General features: G+C 44.1%; 1 protein-coding gene across 2 annotated transcripts in view; it reads right to left on the bottom strand.

Moving 5' to 3' along the window:
* Nucleotides 1-1,463: 1,463 nt before the first annotated feature.
* The window catches only part of ZC3H7A (zinc finger CCCH-type containing 7A), a 34,007-nt gene continuing 20,168 nt past the window's right edge, over nucleotides 1,464-15,302 (bottom strand). For both annotated transcript variants that reach the window (XM_002925522.4, XM_019806257.2), the window contains exons 13-23: nucleotides 14,267-14,428; nucleotides 13,004-13,200; nucleotides 12,628-12,728; nucleotides 12,000-12,181; nucleotides 11,299-11,375; nucleotides 10,327-10,460; nucleotides 9,786-9,891; nucleotides 7,204-7,312; nucleotides 5,379-5,512; nucleotides 3,216-3,379; nucleotides 1,464-2,386 (exon numbers count right to left, since the gene is read on the bottom strand). In XM_002925522.4, the coding sequence (XP_002925568.1) occupies nucleotides 2,197-2,386; nucleotides 3,216-3,379; nucleotides 5,379-5,512; nucleotides 7,204-7,312; nucleotides 9,786-9,891; nucleotides 10,327-10,460; nucleotides 11,299-11,375; nucleotides 12,000-12,181; nucleotides 12,628-12,728; nucleotides 13,004-13,200; nucleotides 14,267-14,428 (1,556 nt within the window). In that variant the 3' untranslated portion in view covers nucleotides 1,464-2,196. The remainder of the gene's footprint in view (nucleotides 2,387-3,215; nucleotides 3,380-5,378; nucleotides 5,513-7,203; nucleotides 7,313-9,785; nucleotides 9,892-10,326; nucleotides 10,461-11,298; nucleotides 11,376-11,999; nucleotides 12,182-12,627; nucleotides 12,729-13,003; nucleotides 13,201-14,266; nucleotides 14,429-15,302) is intronic.

Raw genomic sequence — 15,302 nt, 5'->3', positions numbered from 1 at the left:
GAGTTTGAGAAGGGGGCAGGGAGAGTTTATGTTACATGTGTAAATCCTTTCTTGGAACCAGACAGAAATAATGCTCATTAACTTTTAAAGCTTCTAAGCATTTACTTAGCAAACAGGATGTGCCTGACAAGGTACAGGTTGGCAGGTGTTGCAGGAGGGAAGCCTATGCCCTGAGCCTGGGCAGTCTGGACAATGGTGACTACGCTTCTTAGAGACCTTGAATCAGGACCCCAGAATTGGCTTTCCAGAAATTGGTATTCTTCCCTTGCAACAAATACAAGAAGTCTATATTCTAATCTCTCCAGGCCAACTAAAGAGTCTTTGAATTCTCCACCACTCAAAGGATCTCAAACAAAGGTTCTAGCATCGATTCCAAACGTTAAGACAGTCCTCTGTTAACTGAAACAGAGCACCAGAGACCACTTTTTAACATCTGCCTTTCTCCCTGGAAAAAGGAGTTTGGAAGAAAGTACAAAGAAGAAAAAAATGTAATGAAGGCCATCAGACTAGAGAAACCTAGTAGAAAAATAACACTACTAGTCTATTCTATAGAAAATATCACCGATAGCAGATGATCTGTTTGGCAAATAAGATATCCTCCTAACGCATCCACCAAGTAAAACTGGTCCCAACGGCCTTCCCTCTCGTGGAGGGAAACCAGGGTCTCTCCTGTCTTCAAGGAGTCACGGGGCTAGCTTGTCCGTCTGCAGCCTCAGGTTCTTCTCAGTGCTCCACTTGTCTCGCCTCACTACTAGCAGCTATGCCCTCCTCTCCGTGGCGGGTGGACTCACATATAGAACAAAGACCCTTTTCTGTACCTCCCTAAACCCACTTGTTCAAGGCTGTCACAAGGAGGTGACTTCACGGGGGTCTGGAGGCTTGGCACATCACAGCCCAGCAGATCCCTGTCTTCCAAGTCCATCCACCACTTTCCCTGACCCCCATCCCCAACCAGGACGCAGCACTGGTAACATCCTCAGGACACATGCAGCCCCCCACCCCCATCCCGCCGGCAGCTCTTCCCCCTAGCTCACTACGTCCCAGCCTCTGAAGCAGGTCAGGGTCCCAGAGGGCAGCTTAGCTCTGTCTCTGTGTCTGCCAGCCATCCTGATCATGCCTTCAGTGGTCTTTGAACAACCAAAACAGCCCTACTGAGAGTGTGGTGCCAGTCATCTGTGGAAACCCACGGCCCACGTCCTAGTTGGCTGTTTGTCTCCCTGCTAGTCATGCATCTGAATGAAACAGAAGAGCCCTGGAAGGGTTAACGTGTCACTCAACAAGAGAAACTGCTTATCAGCCCAAATCTGGGAGAGGGTGGGCCAGAGTGAAAAGTCACTTTGTGTCTAATTTGAATACTATCACTAATTGCTTAAGTAAAGGTGTTAAAAAAAAAAAAATCAAACCTTGTGATGTTAGGGCCCAGTTTCAATGATTCTTCAGGGGGAAAGGACCACACCAAAAAATGAAAGACATCTATATATAAAATGTTTATTACAGGCAATATTGGTCCATACGCTACACAATACCAACAGTACAAGTGTAATCTTTCAAAATCATCATTTAAACAGCAAAAGACCAAGAAATAAAATTTGAGTCAACTGATTATTTTTCAAAATAGTCTCAATGCACATTATCCTTAGTTCCCTTATTATAGTGAAAGATACAAATACAGAAAAATACCCCATTTAACATGTACTAGTGTTAAATGGTTATTTGGCTTAAAATCTGAGTTAAGAAAATCCTTTTTAGCAACCTACGTACAGATAAGTAGCAAACTTTATTATATTAAACAAATTTGTTCCATTTAAAACGTGAAGAATTTCATCCATCATGTCTTCTGACCCCTAGCGCAAGTGTCTATTCTCTCATCATGATGGTTCTTATCTGAAGGACCAACTCCAGGAGTCGTCTTAGACATAACCTTATCCTCTTCCCCAACACACTTCATCCAAAAGTCTGTTCAACAGATGGCAACCAGGTAGCGGTCACGTCGCCATTTGATGCCAATGGTGCCATGAGAGCGTGGCCAGACCTGTTCAACAGCCCGTTTCCTACCTACTGTGGGTTGCTGCTCAGGAGGTACGACAGACGCCAATACAAGCAGAGAATCCGCAGCTCCTCTGCTACGTGCCTTAGAACACTTTCAATTGTTCTGGTCAATGCTTTGATTAGGTAACATACATAAAAGCCAGCATATTAGTTTAAATCTTTAAACAAAAAACTATATTTTCCAAAGTCATTATCATTTGGGGCGATTAAGTGATCTTTTCTTGCTTTGTTGAGCTTCATCTTTAGGGCATCCCTTCTTTCTTCCCATTCATGCAGTTCGGCGTTCCCGTGCGCAAACTTACAGCCGTTCCCTTCTGTGCAGGTGCCATTCATATACCTGCAGGGAGAGTCGGCGTGGTGAGCACCCGCGATTTATACAAACCCCAAACGTGCATGCTTCACTAGCTTGACGATTTGCATTAAACTTTTAGTTCAAAATCTTAAGCCTAGAAAAATGAACATTATATAGCCTTGACATCTACAACGGGAAAAATGAGCTCTTTTAAATATATTTACTGAGAAATACTGATTGATGGGGGAAGGAAAGACCGCAGTCCTTCCTGATGCAGAGGAAAGAAATCAGAAGTGGAACTAAATAAAAGAGGTCTCCTATAGTTGTGGGTATCATGTGGATCTAAATTGGGAAATTAAATATAAACAGTGATTTGACAAAATGAGGAACAAGTCAAAACTACCTGGTTTTTTTGTTTTGTTTTTTTTTTTTGCTAAAGAATCTTCTAAGGCAACTTAAACAAAGGAGCGATAGTAACATCTTCCTTTGACTGGAGTCGGTTCCATACATGCACTCAAACAGCCAGTGTTCAGAGGCAGCTTCAGAACTGACAAACACCCACCACAGGGCATGTTGTGGTTAGCCACTCAACCTTGACAACTCAAAGATGGTTTGGGCAAATTGGAACAAACATACATCTCTCCTCGGTTATCTTAAGACATCTCAAACCCATACGGACAGACTAGTCAGTCTTTTCATGTAACCGCAGAAGAGTGAAGAAACATCCAAGAAGCAACTAACACTTTGAGCCCAATTCCAAGCATCCACTCTTGGGCCTCAGCACCCACATAACCTCTGCCCACCGACAGAATGACTGCCAGAGAGTCATGTGACCGCAGCAGTTTTCGCGCAGGAGTTGGCGAACACTACGTACCTATCACAAATACTAAAATACCCTGTTGGAAAGCGGTGCTGCCAGCAGTACTGGTCGTCCTCAGTGTGGAAAACCTTCTCTTTGTGCTTCTCGGAAGAGATGTGGCCTTGCCACTGCTTCTCGCTGTTACAGTTCTTCCCGCACATCCAGCAGTGGAAGTCCGCCTAAAGTGCAGGAAAGACACGTGTCCCATCAGTGGGTGTTGTCTGTGTCCCTCAATGGGCCAAACACGGTTCAGGGAGGGCACCAGGGCTAGAAACCACTTGACCTCGGACCTAGACTCTATTCTTGGGGAGCCCGTCTGGTGGGGGGAGCCGGGCAAGAACATAAAGCTCAAAGTCAGAAACAGGACCAAGATAGGGGAAGAAAGGGATAAAGAAAGGTGGGGGTAATCAGAAGGGGGAATGACATGAGAGACTATGGACTATGAGAAACAAACTGAGGGCCTCAGAGGGGAGGGGGGTGGGGGAATGGGATAGGCTGGTGATGGATAGTAAGGAGGGCACGTATTGCATGGTGCACTGGTTGTTATACGCAACTAATGAATCATCGAACTTTACATCGGAAACCGGGGATGTACTGTATGGTGTCTAACATAATATAATAAAAAATCATTAAAAAAATAAAAATTAAAATAAAAAAAAAGAAAGAAAAGAAAAGAAATAGGACCAAGAAAAGGATCCCAGGACTGGGAGGGGGCCAGAGCACAGGCAGCAGAGTGCAGTGGTGATGGATTCGGCCAGGTTCCAGCAAGTCTCTGGCAGAGTGGAGGGGCTGGTGTGCAAACAAGGACAGGAGGACAAGGGGCCAGGTTCACATGAGGACCCTGGGTAGGATGAATGCTGTGAGGGCCAGCAGAGAGGATGGTAAAGCCCAGAGCTCTCCAGCTGCAGAGGGACAAGCAGCCATGCCATTCAGGGCACATGAAATAAGCTCCTACTATGGGCCAGGACTTGTGCCAGGGACCAGGGAAGTCCAAATGCTGAGAAACACTGTCCCTGGGGCACAGACCGACACAGAAGGAACTGTGTTCTGGTCGGTGGAAGTATCACCACAGATGCATGCTGTAAGCGTCTGAGCGGTGTTCCCCCAATGCCCTGGGCAATAATAATTTCAAGTGGGTAAGAACAGATTCCTGGAGACTTCCCATGAGACTGTGACTCGCTATGTCTGGGGGACAGAGGAAGATCGACCTGATTAAACGGCCCAGGTAAATCTCACAACCCAGCAGGTCCAGATGACCCTGCTCTGGGAATATAGGAACACTTAAAAGGTGGCCAGGGAATCAGTGCTGTGCCTTGGCGGAGGGGTGGAGTTCACAGGACACGTCCTAGGCCCACACATGGGGGCAAGGCAAGGCCAAGATACGACCCGGATCCAGCTCAATCAATTATGGGGAGGGGCCAAAAACCAAAACAAGAAACAAGGAGTGGAATAACACATATACCCGTGTCCTCTAAAAACACAAGCCAGGCAGAACTATAGCTTAGGAATAAGTATGTAAACAGAGCCTGAAAAATACACACTGGATCTTGTCCCTCAGGGATGGGGGAAAGGGGGTTCCAACCCTATCTGTAAACATTTTATTTATCTCACAAAAGCAAACACAATGCGCTGTTAACATAGTGGCTCAAGATATTCATCATATTATCCTCTTTACTCTTATAAAAATTTTTAAAAGAAAACCCCAACAGTAGAAAAAACCACAGATGACTTGATATCTCCACAGAAGAACCCTCGAGGCAGAGGCCAGACGCTGGCAGGTAAGGAGGGAATGGGGGGTATCACCCCCACTTCCGGCGCATCTTCTGAGGCCCAGCATTGGCCTAAGTGTCTGGGACCCACCCTACTTCACTTAACCGATCTCAATCCCCCTTGGGGACGCTCAGTGACCTGCCCAGGGCCACAGGCTAGTAAGGAGAGGCCTCAGCACTTGGGCTCCAAATTCTCTGTCTCCACAGTCAGCAAAAGGATCAAGGAAAGGATCTGCTAGAATGGAGGGACTTAAGCTAACGGCCCAAGGCCACCAGAGGGAGGTGGAGAGACAGGAGGAGGGCAGGCGGCCAGGGAGGGAGCCAAGCATGGAGGAAAGGAAAAAAAAGGAAAGGTTCCGTCAGTGGTGGAAGCGAAGGAAGGGGAGGTGGAGTTACCACCGGGACTCACGGTAACTTCAGCGTAATCTGTCGGCATGTGAATTTGCTTTCCGTTTTCCTTGTTTGACTGACTGGCTACATCGTCACTTTTTTCATTTTTTTGACTCTTCAGCCAGAGTTCATAAAACTGTTCCATATCTTGTACTAAAGAAAAACGAATCACTTTCAGTAGTGGAGATTTAGATACACCATGGAAATAAACACAAGATCATGCACACCTTTGGTATCAGCTGGCGTACATTTTCGAGAGGAAAGCGAGAGGGCGGAATGGAGCCAGATTGCGTTCGGCAAGGAGAGGTCCCCTGTCCAAGGGGGAGGTAAACTCTCATGGCTCTGAACCTAATTCCGGACTGTTAGAGTGCCAACATTAGCTTTCAAGATGAATTAACTCCCTGCGTTTGCAAGACCCTTTGGGGTTGCTGAAAAGTCAGAAACCATTAAAAGGATATTGCTTAAAAAAAAAAAAAAAAAAAAAAACCACCTCCCACTGCCTCATGTTGCCCCCAGTAAAACACTATCACCCCCACAACCACATGGGCTACTTAACATGGCTCGGGGGCCTGCAGCGGATACGCCCCCATCTATAGAGAAAGACCAGAAACTCACTACCACTGGGACGACATTCTGACCCTGACGGGAGCCCATCAGTAGAGCCACCATCCCCAAGGACCCACATGCTGGGGTGCAATTTACAACAGCACAACCGTGACCAGGTCCTGGGCAGTGGCCACAGGCTGCTTCCTACAGTGAGAACAAGTACATTTGGCATCACAGGTTTCTCGACCCCACCTCTGCTGACAATCTGGGGCAGCTAATTCTCTGCTGTGGGGGGCTTTCCTGCGTGTTGCAGGATGTTTAACAGCATTCCTGGACTTCCCGGACTCCACACACTGGATGCCGGTAGGACACCGTGCCCAAGTCATGACAACAAAAACGTCTCCGGACATTGCCGAATGTCCTGGAAGGAGACAAGTATGTGTGGCAAAATCCATGCCCGGTTGAGAAACACTGTGCTAGAAAATCTGGTAATGAGGTTAAGGTCAAAAATCGGCTTTGTTGCCTGCTAAGACGAGTGGTCACCTAGAAATCCTCCATCCAGACCAGTGGGAGCAGGAATCATGGCAACGGTCCTGGTATGCAAGGACATCTTCAGTGAGGCCCAACAGTATGTCCCTCCTCCAAGCAAGACAGGGAGGAGTCCCATCCACACATGTCACTGAATGTGAACACCAGTTAAACACGGCAGGTGACATGCTTCAATCTCATTGGTTCTCGTAATTCAGAGATTGCAGATCTTAAGCAGTTAGTAAATTTCCATCAGTTTACTAGAGGTTAAACAACAACGATCCCCGTCCTTGCAGTAAAACCTCTCTGGTCAAAAGTGAAAGATTGTCTGAGGCTCCTCTCAAAGACTCCCACCATAAACTTGCAGTTTGACCAAGATAAACATCCTCTCCTCAGGCCCTGAATCTGGGGCTGTTCTACTGGTAAGGCCTCCTTGAGGAAACCTTCAGTTCTAACCTGATTTTTCAGGGGTGACTATTCACAATAGGAGCAGATGGGCTGATTCAGGCAGTCCAGAAGGACTGAACTTCCCAGGCCACCCTTCAGGAACCTGTCTGTGTCATAAATATACCTACGTATTTGTACCCAGCTCTGACCTAAGCAAACACGGATCATGTCAGGCTTTGCTCCACTGACAAAATGGCACAACTGTTTACAATGCAAACTGCTTTCTGAGTTCAAGGTGAGCTGGCATATTTACAGAGAGGAAGGAAACTCCCCAGCAAGCTAGATTTCACAGATGTCAAGCCCCAGTTAAGACAGCAACTTACTCCCGTTCTCCTTCATGTAAGTCCACACTTCCCGCTCCTCAGGACTATGAGCAAAGGAACAGTTACCAACATACTGACATTTTTTCCCAGAAGCAATATGATTGCACAGCTGTATAAAAAAAAATATGAATATGCTTTAAGACAAGAGTACAGTTAGTAAAACTGCCTAATTTTTACAGTTAAGCAAAATAAGCATTATTATCTGGGCTAATGCTGAGTAACACAATTATTACATAAGATTACTTTGAATGAATTCAAATTGACTCTAAGCCCAACATATAAGAAATGATATTAAGCTTTCTATCTCAAAATTTTTCAAAAGAAAATCTCCAAAAGAAAAAAAAAAGTATGGAACTAGGATATGGAATATTTTCTTACAAGAAAATGTCTACAACCTCCCTTCTTCAGAGTATCTGCTTTTAACACAGCAGAGCATTTGATCTCCACAATGCAAATCTCCGGCCCCCTTAGTCTGACAGCTTCTACGCTCCCGGCCTAATGCCCACAAGCCTCCTTGTCAGCTCCTGGGAGGCAGTAAAGAAACTGCAGACTACTGCAAGGGTCCTAAACAGTGTCAGGAAAAATCTCAGACATTTAGCTTACTTATAACCAATACTGGCAGCTAATGTCAGCCAGCATTCGTTAGAAATGCATTGTCTGGAGACAATGATTACACAAGCCAGGCCACCCAGTTACATAGCATTCAAATAATACCTCCTCTGGTTATTTGCATTGTGTTTTCACTAAGTAAATACGGTGACACTGGTAGGAAAATAAGGTGATAGCGATCAGCAGAATGGAGACGTCTCTAAGAACCACAACTATCAAGACCTAAGAAAACCTCCATCACCAAGACGGCTCATTCTTAAATATCATCAATATACTTGTCTTTGTAGAGCATTCTAGTACACTTAATTGTTAGCTTACTTTGTGTTTCAACAGAGGCTGGCCCTATGTATTAGTTTACATAATATCAGATGCTTAGCATCAGCTAAAAATCTAATAGCAGTCAGCCCTTAATACTACAGGTTTCTTCCCTTGGACCAGTGTCAACGTCCCCTCCCTCCAATCCTCTGCGTAAACTGAAACCTCACTAAGTTCTTAGGCAGGTATTACTAGGGAAACATTTACCATAGTCTCTCAAAGTTCAATGATAAAGAGCAGGGAGAAGAGAAGATAAAGGAGAAGGCCGGCCACTGTGCTGGGTTTTTACATAACACCATCTCATGTAATCTTCCCTAGGACGTAATTATTCCCATTTACAGATGAGCAAACTGAGGGTGAGTAACTCGACCAGGGCCCTTCTGGCAGACTCTGAAGCCCATTCTCCTTCCACCTCACCATACTGTCTACACACATACACACACAGAGTATTATTTCTTCTTTTAGAAAAAGGATCCCTTAGCAATACCTAGTACGGTAGGAAAAAAAGAGGAAATGAGCTACTGGCGCACCGCACGGCAATACAGCACGCCCGAGACTGAAGAACAGTCAGCAGTCCCAGCAGCTGAACTAGAAGCGTTCTCAGTCGTCTTTGTTTTAACAAAGAATGAGGAGGACACCCATTATCTCCTCTTTTAAAGCCTAAGATATCCATGTTCCAACAAAACTCCTTCCCCTCCTACCAGGCCCACCGATGAAATCACTCAGATCCCCAAGGCTGAAACCACTGCGGATGAAACACAAACACACCGCCTCCTTCAGAGACTGACCTCGTGACCTGTGTACCTTTACAAAACGCAAGGTACCCTGGGGGACAGGAAATTAACCTGCCTCTTCCTCAACCCTCTCCGGCAAGTCAGAGACGGGGGACCGTTTCCGAGGGAACCCTGCAATCCACCTGCTCTGAGTGTCTGGGCAAACAGTTCTCTCCTTCTGTCCTGCTGTCGGGGCCAACAGTTTACTGCCTGTCCGTGCTCCAAATGTCTCTGTTAGCTCACACAGTGACACCCCTCCAGACACTCTCCTGAAGAGTCAAGTCCAGAGCCAGCTCAGGGGTTTGCTCGCACGGTCACCTTCAAGACCACACAAGGCAGCAGACGGTTACGCAGCAAACGTGCCACCTCGTGAATGAAATATTACCCTAACTTTCAGTTGGTCTGGTACTTTCTTTCTAAGGTTTTTTGAAGAACATTGACCATTTTTCCTTTGGATTACTTTTAGAAAATCCTATAAAGTGGGGGATCTTTTACCTAGTATCCATTGCTTGAGTCAAAGAAACTTATCAATAGCATTCATAATAACAGAATAACAGAATAGCAAAGCGTAGGAATCAAGTTTATATGAAATCCTCTCCCACTCACTCCCAAAGTAATTCGTCTGAAAACGAAGGTAGGTCATACCCATAACTACCTCGAGTCCACTATTTCCTTTTTCCGAGTAACTCATACAATCCCAGTCAATCTGAAAACTGCCACAGAACCACACATACAAAAGGGGAAGGAAAACAAGAGGACCATTTAAAAATGTTGTTATTACGACGAGCAATGAAAGGGCTCCAAGTTTCAATCTGAATCACTACTACTTTCTAATGATTTGAAATGCCTAATAAAAAAAAAGTGGCTTAAAAATTACGTATGTACATCAAACTGTAAGGGCATTTGTTTCTTTGTGGGGAGAGGACGGATGTTCATCCACTTCTTACGTTCGATGGACATCACTCTCATCGCACGCCGATCTCTGGTCCACCTAAGAAACATGGAGTTCAGAAAAAAACAAAGACACACTGGCACAAGGCATAATATAAAGGGACAGGTACAACGTTCGTACCTGAAGGACCAGAGATTTTTTTCTCAACCCTTCTAAAAGAAATGCCTTATGATTCTGTCATTTCATTTCCTGTTGATATTTGTTAACAGATATTCCCTAGGAATCCTGAACAAAGACCTGATCAAATTCAGAAAAGACACTACCGAATTCTGTCGAATTCTAATCTATGAAATCATAAAAATCTCTTCCCTTCCGCTTTGCAATTACTCCTACGTTATCCACTTTGCTCTGCTCTCTTCAAAGTCAATCTTTTTTTTCTTCTATGTATGATTTTACACCCATGTAACAGCGAATTATGAAATAGGCATTGTTTACACACACACACACACACACACACACTCACACACTACTTACGAGTGCCTCGCTTTTGCACTACAATACTTTCTGTTTTTGTCTGGTTCGATGACTTGACCATTTCTCAGACACTGAGCACACACAAATTTTATCTTCATATTAAGAGATCCAGGCATTATTTGATTGCCAAGTACCTTAAACAATTAAAACATAAGTTTTACTTTTAAGAGAACACCGGTTTTCTGAGAACAAAATACTGAATTGCCGTGTATTCCTTTCCTCATAATAGCACACAATTTCTGATACTGTCTGGTTTGATGTGTTGACCATTATGTACACTATCGGAGACACTGAGCAGATAACTAAATCTCTAATTCTCCAAGCGATGCAAGAGAATATGATAGTTGCAGATTACACATGCCAAACCTCAACTTATGAAAGCCAGCTCCGGAGGGTGGTAACTAGAACTCGGTGGGGTGGGGGCGGGGAGGTAGTGGACAAAGCAGTTCTGCCAGATGGGAAGCAGAGCCACAGACAGTCTACCCCCCTTACTGCCAGGATCCCCACAGCCCAAGAACCAAACTGTTCAGCCAATTAAACTGAATAAGACAATTGTATCCTACAGCCTTGGCAGGTATTATAGGATGCCTACTTTTTTTAAAAGATGATCAAGTAAAATTTGGGATTTTTTTCACATTAAGTCAGTAAAAATGTAAGTGGCCTACAAGTATAAACCGCAACTGGGGCACCTGGGAGGCTCAGTGGGTGAAGCATCTACCTTCGGCTCGGGTCATGGACCCAGGGTCCTGGGATCGAGCCCTGCGTCATGCCTCCTGCTCCCACGGGGAGCCTGCTTCTCTCTCTCTCTCTCTCTGTACCTCCCCACCCCCCCAAGCCCCGACTCATGCTCTCTCTCAAATGAATAAATACAATCTTTTTTTAAAAAAGTATACACCACATCTGCCAACACTGGCATCCACTAGGCTGCTCCAGAAAGGATGCCAAATGCAGAAAGTAGACAAGAGGAAATACCTGAGCTCCAGGTACATTCGCTTCCAAATTTTGCCAATATCGTTTAGATTCTTGAGCGATAGCATCATGTGAGATACCTGGGAAATGTACAAGCCTTCCTTTAGCTTCTCCCTCTGCATGAACGGCCCACCAACCCCATCACAGCCGCGATGCCCTCACGATCCCCCACGGAGCATAATCTGCTACCAAAGACGAATGCATGTCAATCACTCCTTCTCGCAGCAGAATATTTACAAATACAGCTCTTGGTGCTGTCGGAGGAGTCTCGCTCCCTCACAAAAGCACACTATATGCATGAACTGGTACCAACAAGTCACTACGTGAACCTATACTCAAAATAAGCCACTCTAAACATGAACAGCGACAGTTTAAAGTAAGGATAAAATCAATAGTTATGTTGCCATATCACGATGACAGAGAAAAGCCTCGACACTGCTCTGCTGAACCCTGACTGCTTTTGAGGAGACCTTGTTTCTCACTTAAGTTGTTTATTTTCATTCCCGTGCAGTTCACAGACAGCGTTCTGCTCGGTTCAGGTGTACAACATAGTGACTCAGCACTTCCATCCATCACCCTCTGCTCATTGTGACAAGCATCGCCTATCTCGTCCGTCTGCCCCAACCTGGCCCTGGTGACCATCAGCGTGTTCTCTAGAGTGAACAGTCTGTGCAGAGACATTTCTGAATCACGCACAAACCTACCTGTTTCATTTTGCAATATCCAGACTTTAAGTTCTACAAGACTGTGTGCATAAAAGCACTCATCTTCCCTTAAACAGCCGTATCGAACCTCATGTCGACATAAATCAAGCTGACACTGACCATGAAAAGAACGTATTTTGGAGTATTTTACTGTTGTCTCTCGCAAAATGTGGACAAGGCACCTAAGATACAAACGGGGTGACATATTATGGTTCTGCCATAGGTTTTTCAAAAGAAAACAAATAAAAATACATACATACATCATGTCAAGTTCTAGACTGAAAATACATCTTAGATCTTTATCAGAAAAAATAAATCACTTTACACAATTGTTGGATTAATGGGGGGGAAGTAATTACACATTAAATCATAAAATACTTAAATCCATGCAGTAAGAAGCTACAAATCAATAATACTTTTCCGTATTAAACATCAATTTAATAATTCATTTAAAAATTCCCAGCAAAATATACTAATAGACATTTTTAAATAGTCATCATCCTTCAAAACAGCAACAACAAAAGCCCAGGGGTAAGTAAAATGCCCGGGGAGATACTACTCTGGTTTTATTCGGATCTACAAACAGAATCTATTGTGTCACTATAAAAATTAGAAACTACCAACATACTTATTGTCTTCAAACTCATGCTTTGTAACCGGGTGAGAACAAGAAGTAGAATTATCTTTATTTCTTTTACTTATCATTCTAGGCTTATGATCAAAACATTTCTGGAACAGACAGAGAAGAAGAATTACCACAACAACATAATACAAAATAGAATTTGTACCATACTTATGCACGTACTTATACATTCCATACTTCTACCAATTAATATTTTAAAGTGAGGTTTCTGTATTCTTTTGGATCCTGACAGTAACTACCACTGGCTGAGTGGCTGCTCCCCACGTGGCCGGACCGGTGTTTAGTACGTTTCTACTCCTGGGCTTGTAAGTCAGAAACTCTCACCGATTTTACAGGAGAAAATAAGGTTTGGAGACAATACCTCACAAAGGAATATAAATTCTCCAAGATGCTCTTGGAGAAGTTTGAATACGGTGAGGTTGATCTTTCCATTGCCACCAAAGAAAGCCTCTCTGCTGAACGCCCCTTTCCGCTCCAGCGTCCAGATGTCGATCTCTTCTTGGCAGTAAGCGAATGTGCAATGGCCTGAATACCGACACTCCTCCTCGGCAGCAACATCTAGAAAGACAGACAATCAACAGACGGTGAACACGTGGCCCCTGTTTTTTCAAAGCCAGTGAGGATCGGACATGTGTAGGGCACCATCTGAATTTCTGGAACAACTCACGGGCAGCTTCAAGCAAGGATACGCATCTTACTGCACAGGCACGGGATTAGCTCTCAAACAACAGCACACGAGCCTGACGGGTTTTTATTTCTGACAGGGAAAAGGCTCTAAGTCACCCGTGTACTCCCCCTAAGTTGAAAACATCATTTAAGGGCATTCAAAGCGCGTTCAGAGGAAGGGATCTGACAAAAATGAATCCACGAAGTTCTCTCAAAAGCAACCTTCTCAAAGCCGTAGTTCGGTGTTCTGATTCTGTTTCAACTAAGTCAGGGAACAAGTGTGAGATGGTTTTCTCCTTGAAACCTGGTCAAAGCCTGTTTCCATAAACATCGAGAAAACACACACTCCGTAAGAAGTAAAAAACAGGGGCGCCTGCGTGGCTCAGATGGTTAAGCAGCTGACTATTGACTTCGGCTCAGGTCTTGATCTCAGGGCCATGGGATCAAGCCCCATATTGGGTTTTACGCTCAGCACAGTCTACTTGAGATTCTCTCTCTCTCTCACTCTCCCTCTGCCCCTCCCCCCTGCTCACTGCTGGCTCTCTCTTTCTAAAATAAATAAATTAAAAAGAAGTTAAGGGGCGCCTGGGTGGCACAGCGGTTAAGCATCTGCCTTCAGCTCAGGGCGTGATCCCGGCGTTATGGGATCGAGCCCCACATCAGGCTCCTCCGCTATGAGCCTGCTTCTTCCTCTCCCACTCCCCCTGCTTGTGTTCCCTATCTCGCTGGCTGTCTCTGTCTCTGTCAAATAAATAAATAAAATCTTTAAAAAAAAAAAAAAGAAGTTAAAAACAAAGGTAAAAATAATAGAAAAAATACAAATGTTCAACCCAAGGAACTTGCTATTAACTCTACCTACATACTTTTAGTAACAGTAATATGGGAACTGTTAGAGTAAATGTAGCAAACCATTTATTACTTATGTCATGCACGCCAATTAAGTAATTACAGTACGTACCTTTACATATATAATAAGGTCCTTCATAATTTGTTTTTGTTGGTCTTGGACGTATTTTTTTCCATGATTTATCATCAACATTCTTTATTCTACCAATTAAAATATCCTTCTTACATTTATGATCCATATTAGCATGGTAAGTGAAATCCATTAACTTCGGGCCTGGAAAAGATGTGAAAAAGGATTGCTCGAAGGCACAAAAAGTAACGCTTCATTTCACAGGCACATTTACAAGCAGATGTAAGCAGATGGATACTGATGATTACATTCCCACAAAAATCCTATTTTTATAACTCCCACGTGTAAATAAGCCACGGAAGGAATCTGTGCCTCTTACACGCTGTCAGTGAACACCAAGCTTTATTCGACACTAGTGGCCCCAAAACATGCCATTACTGAAGTGTGAGGACAGACATTCTGATGGCTTCTAAAGGTCAAGAACACCATCACATACACAACTAAGAAAGAGAATGAAATTGGGTCCAGCAAACTGTGTTTCTATCATCTGACTCAGGGCTAAGATATGAAACAAACCAACAGAAAAGACTTTACTTTTATAAACATTACATCAAATACTGGTCTTAGAATGCTTTTTCTCTAGTTCTTGCTTTATCTGAAAATGACCACATTCTTGGGATGCCTGGGTGGCACAGTCGGTTAACTCTGCCTTCAGCTCAGGTCACAATCCCAGCGTCCTGGGATCGAGTCCTGCATCACTGTGCTCCCTGCTCAGCGGGGAGTCTGCTCTGCCTCTGCCTCTGCCCTCCCCCAACTCATTCTCTCAAATAAAAATCTTTTTTAAAAAAATGATCACATTCTTAAACATGTACGTAGAATGTAAATAATTCCATAAAAATTTCAATAAGATTTCAAAATCAGGTACATATTCCATTCCCTATAGTTCTATAAATGAAATCATATCAGACAAGAGCAGACTTATCCTATTAGACTCCAAGGGGCCCAAATCAATAGTCGCTGCTTGCTAAGAAAGAACTCAAAGCGGGAGGGAAGAAACACAGTAGCTGGTGTTTTCCAC

Source organism: Ailuropoda melanoleuca, chromosome 10, assembly GCF_002007445.2.
Source record: "Ailuropoda melanoleuca isolate Jingjing chromosome 10, ASM200744v2, whole genome shotgun sequence".
NCBI lineage: Eukaryota > Metazoa > Chordata > Mammalia > Carnivora > Ursidae > Ailuropoda > Ailuropoda melanoleuca.
The sequence above is the reverse complement of the archived record's forward strand: the minus strand, read 5'-3'. Positions and strand labels throughout refer to the sequence as shown.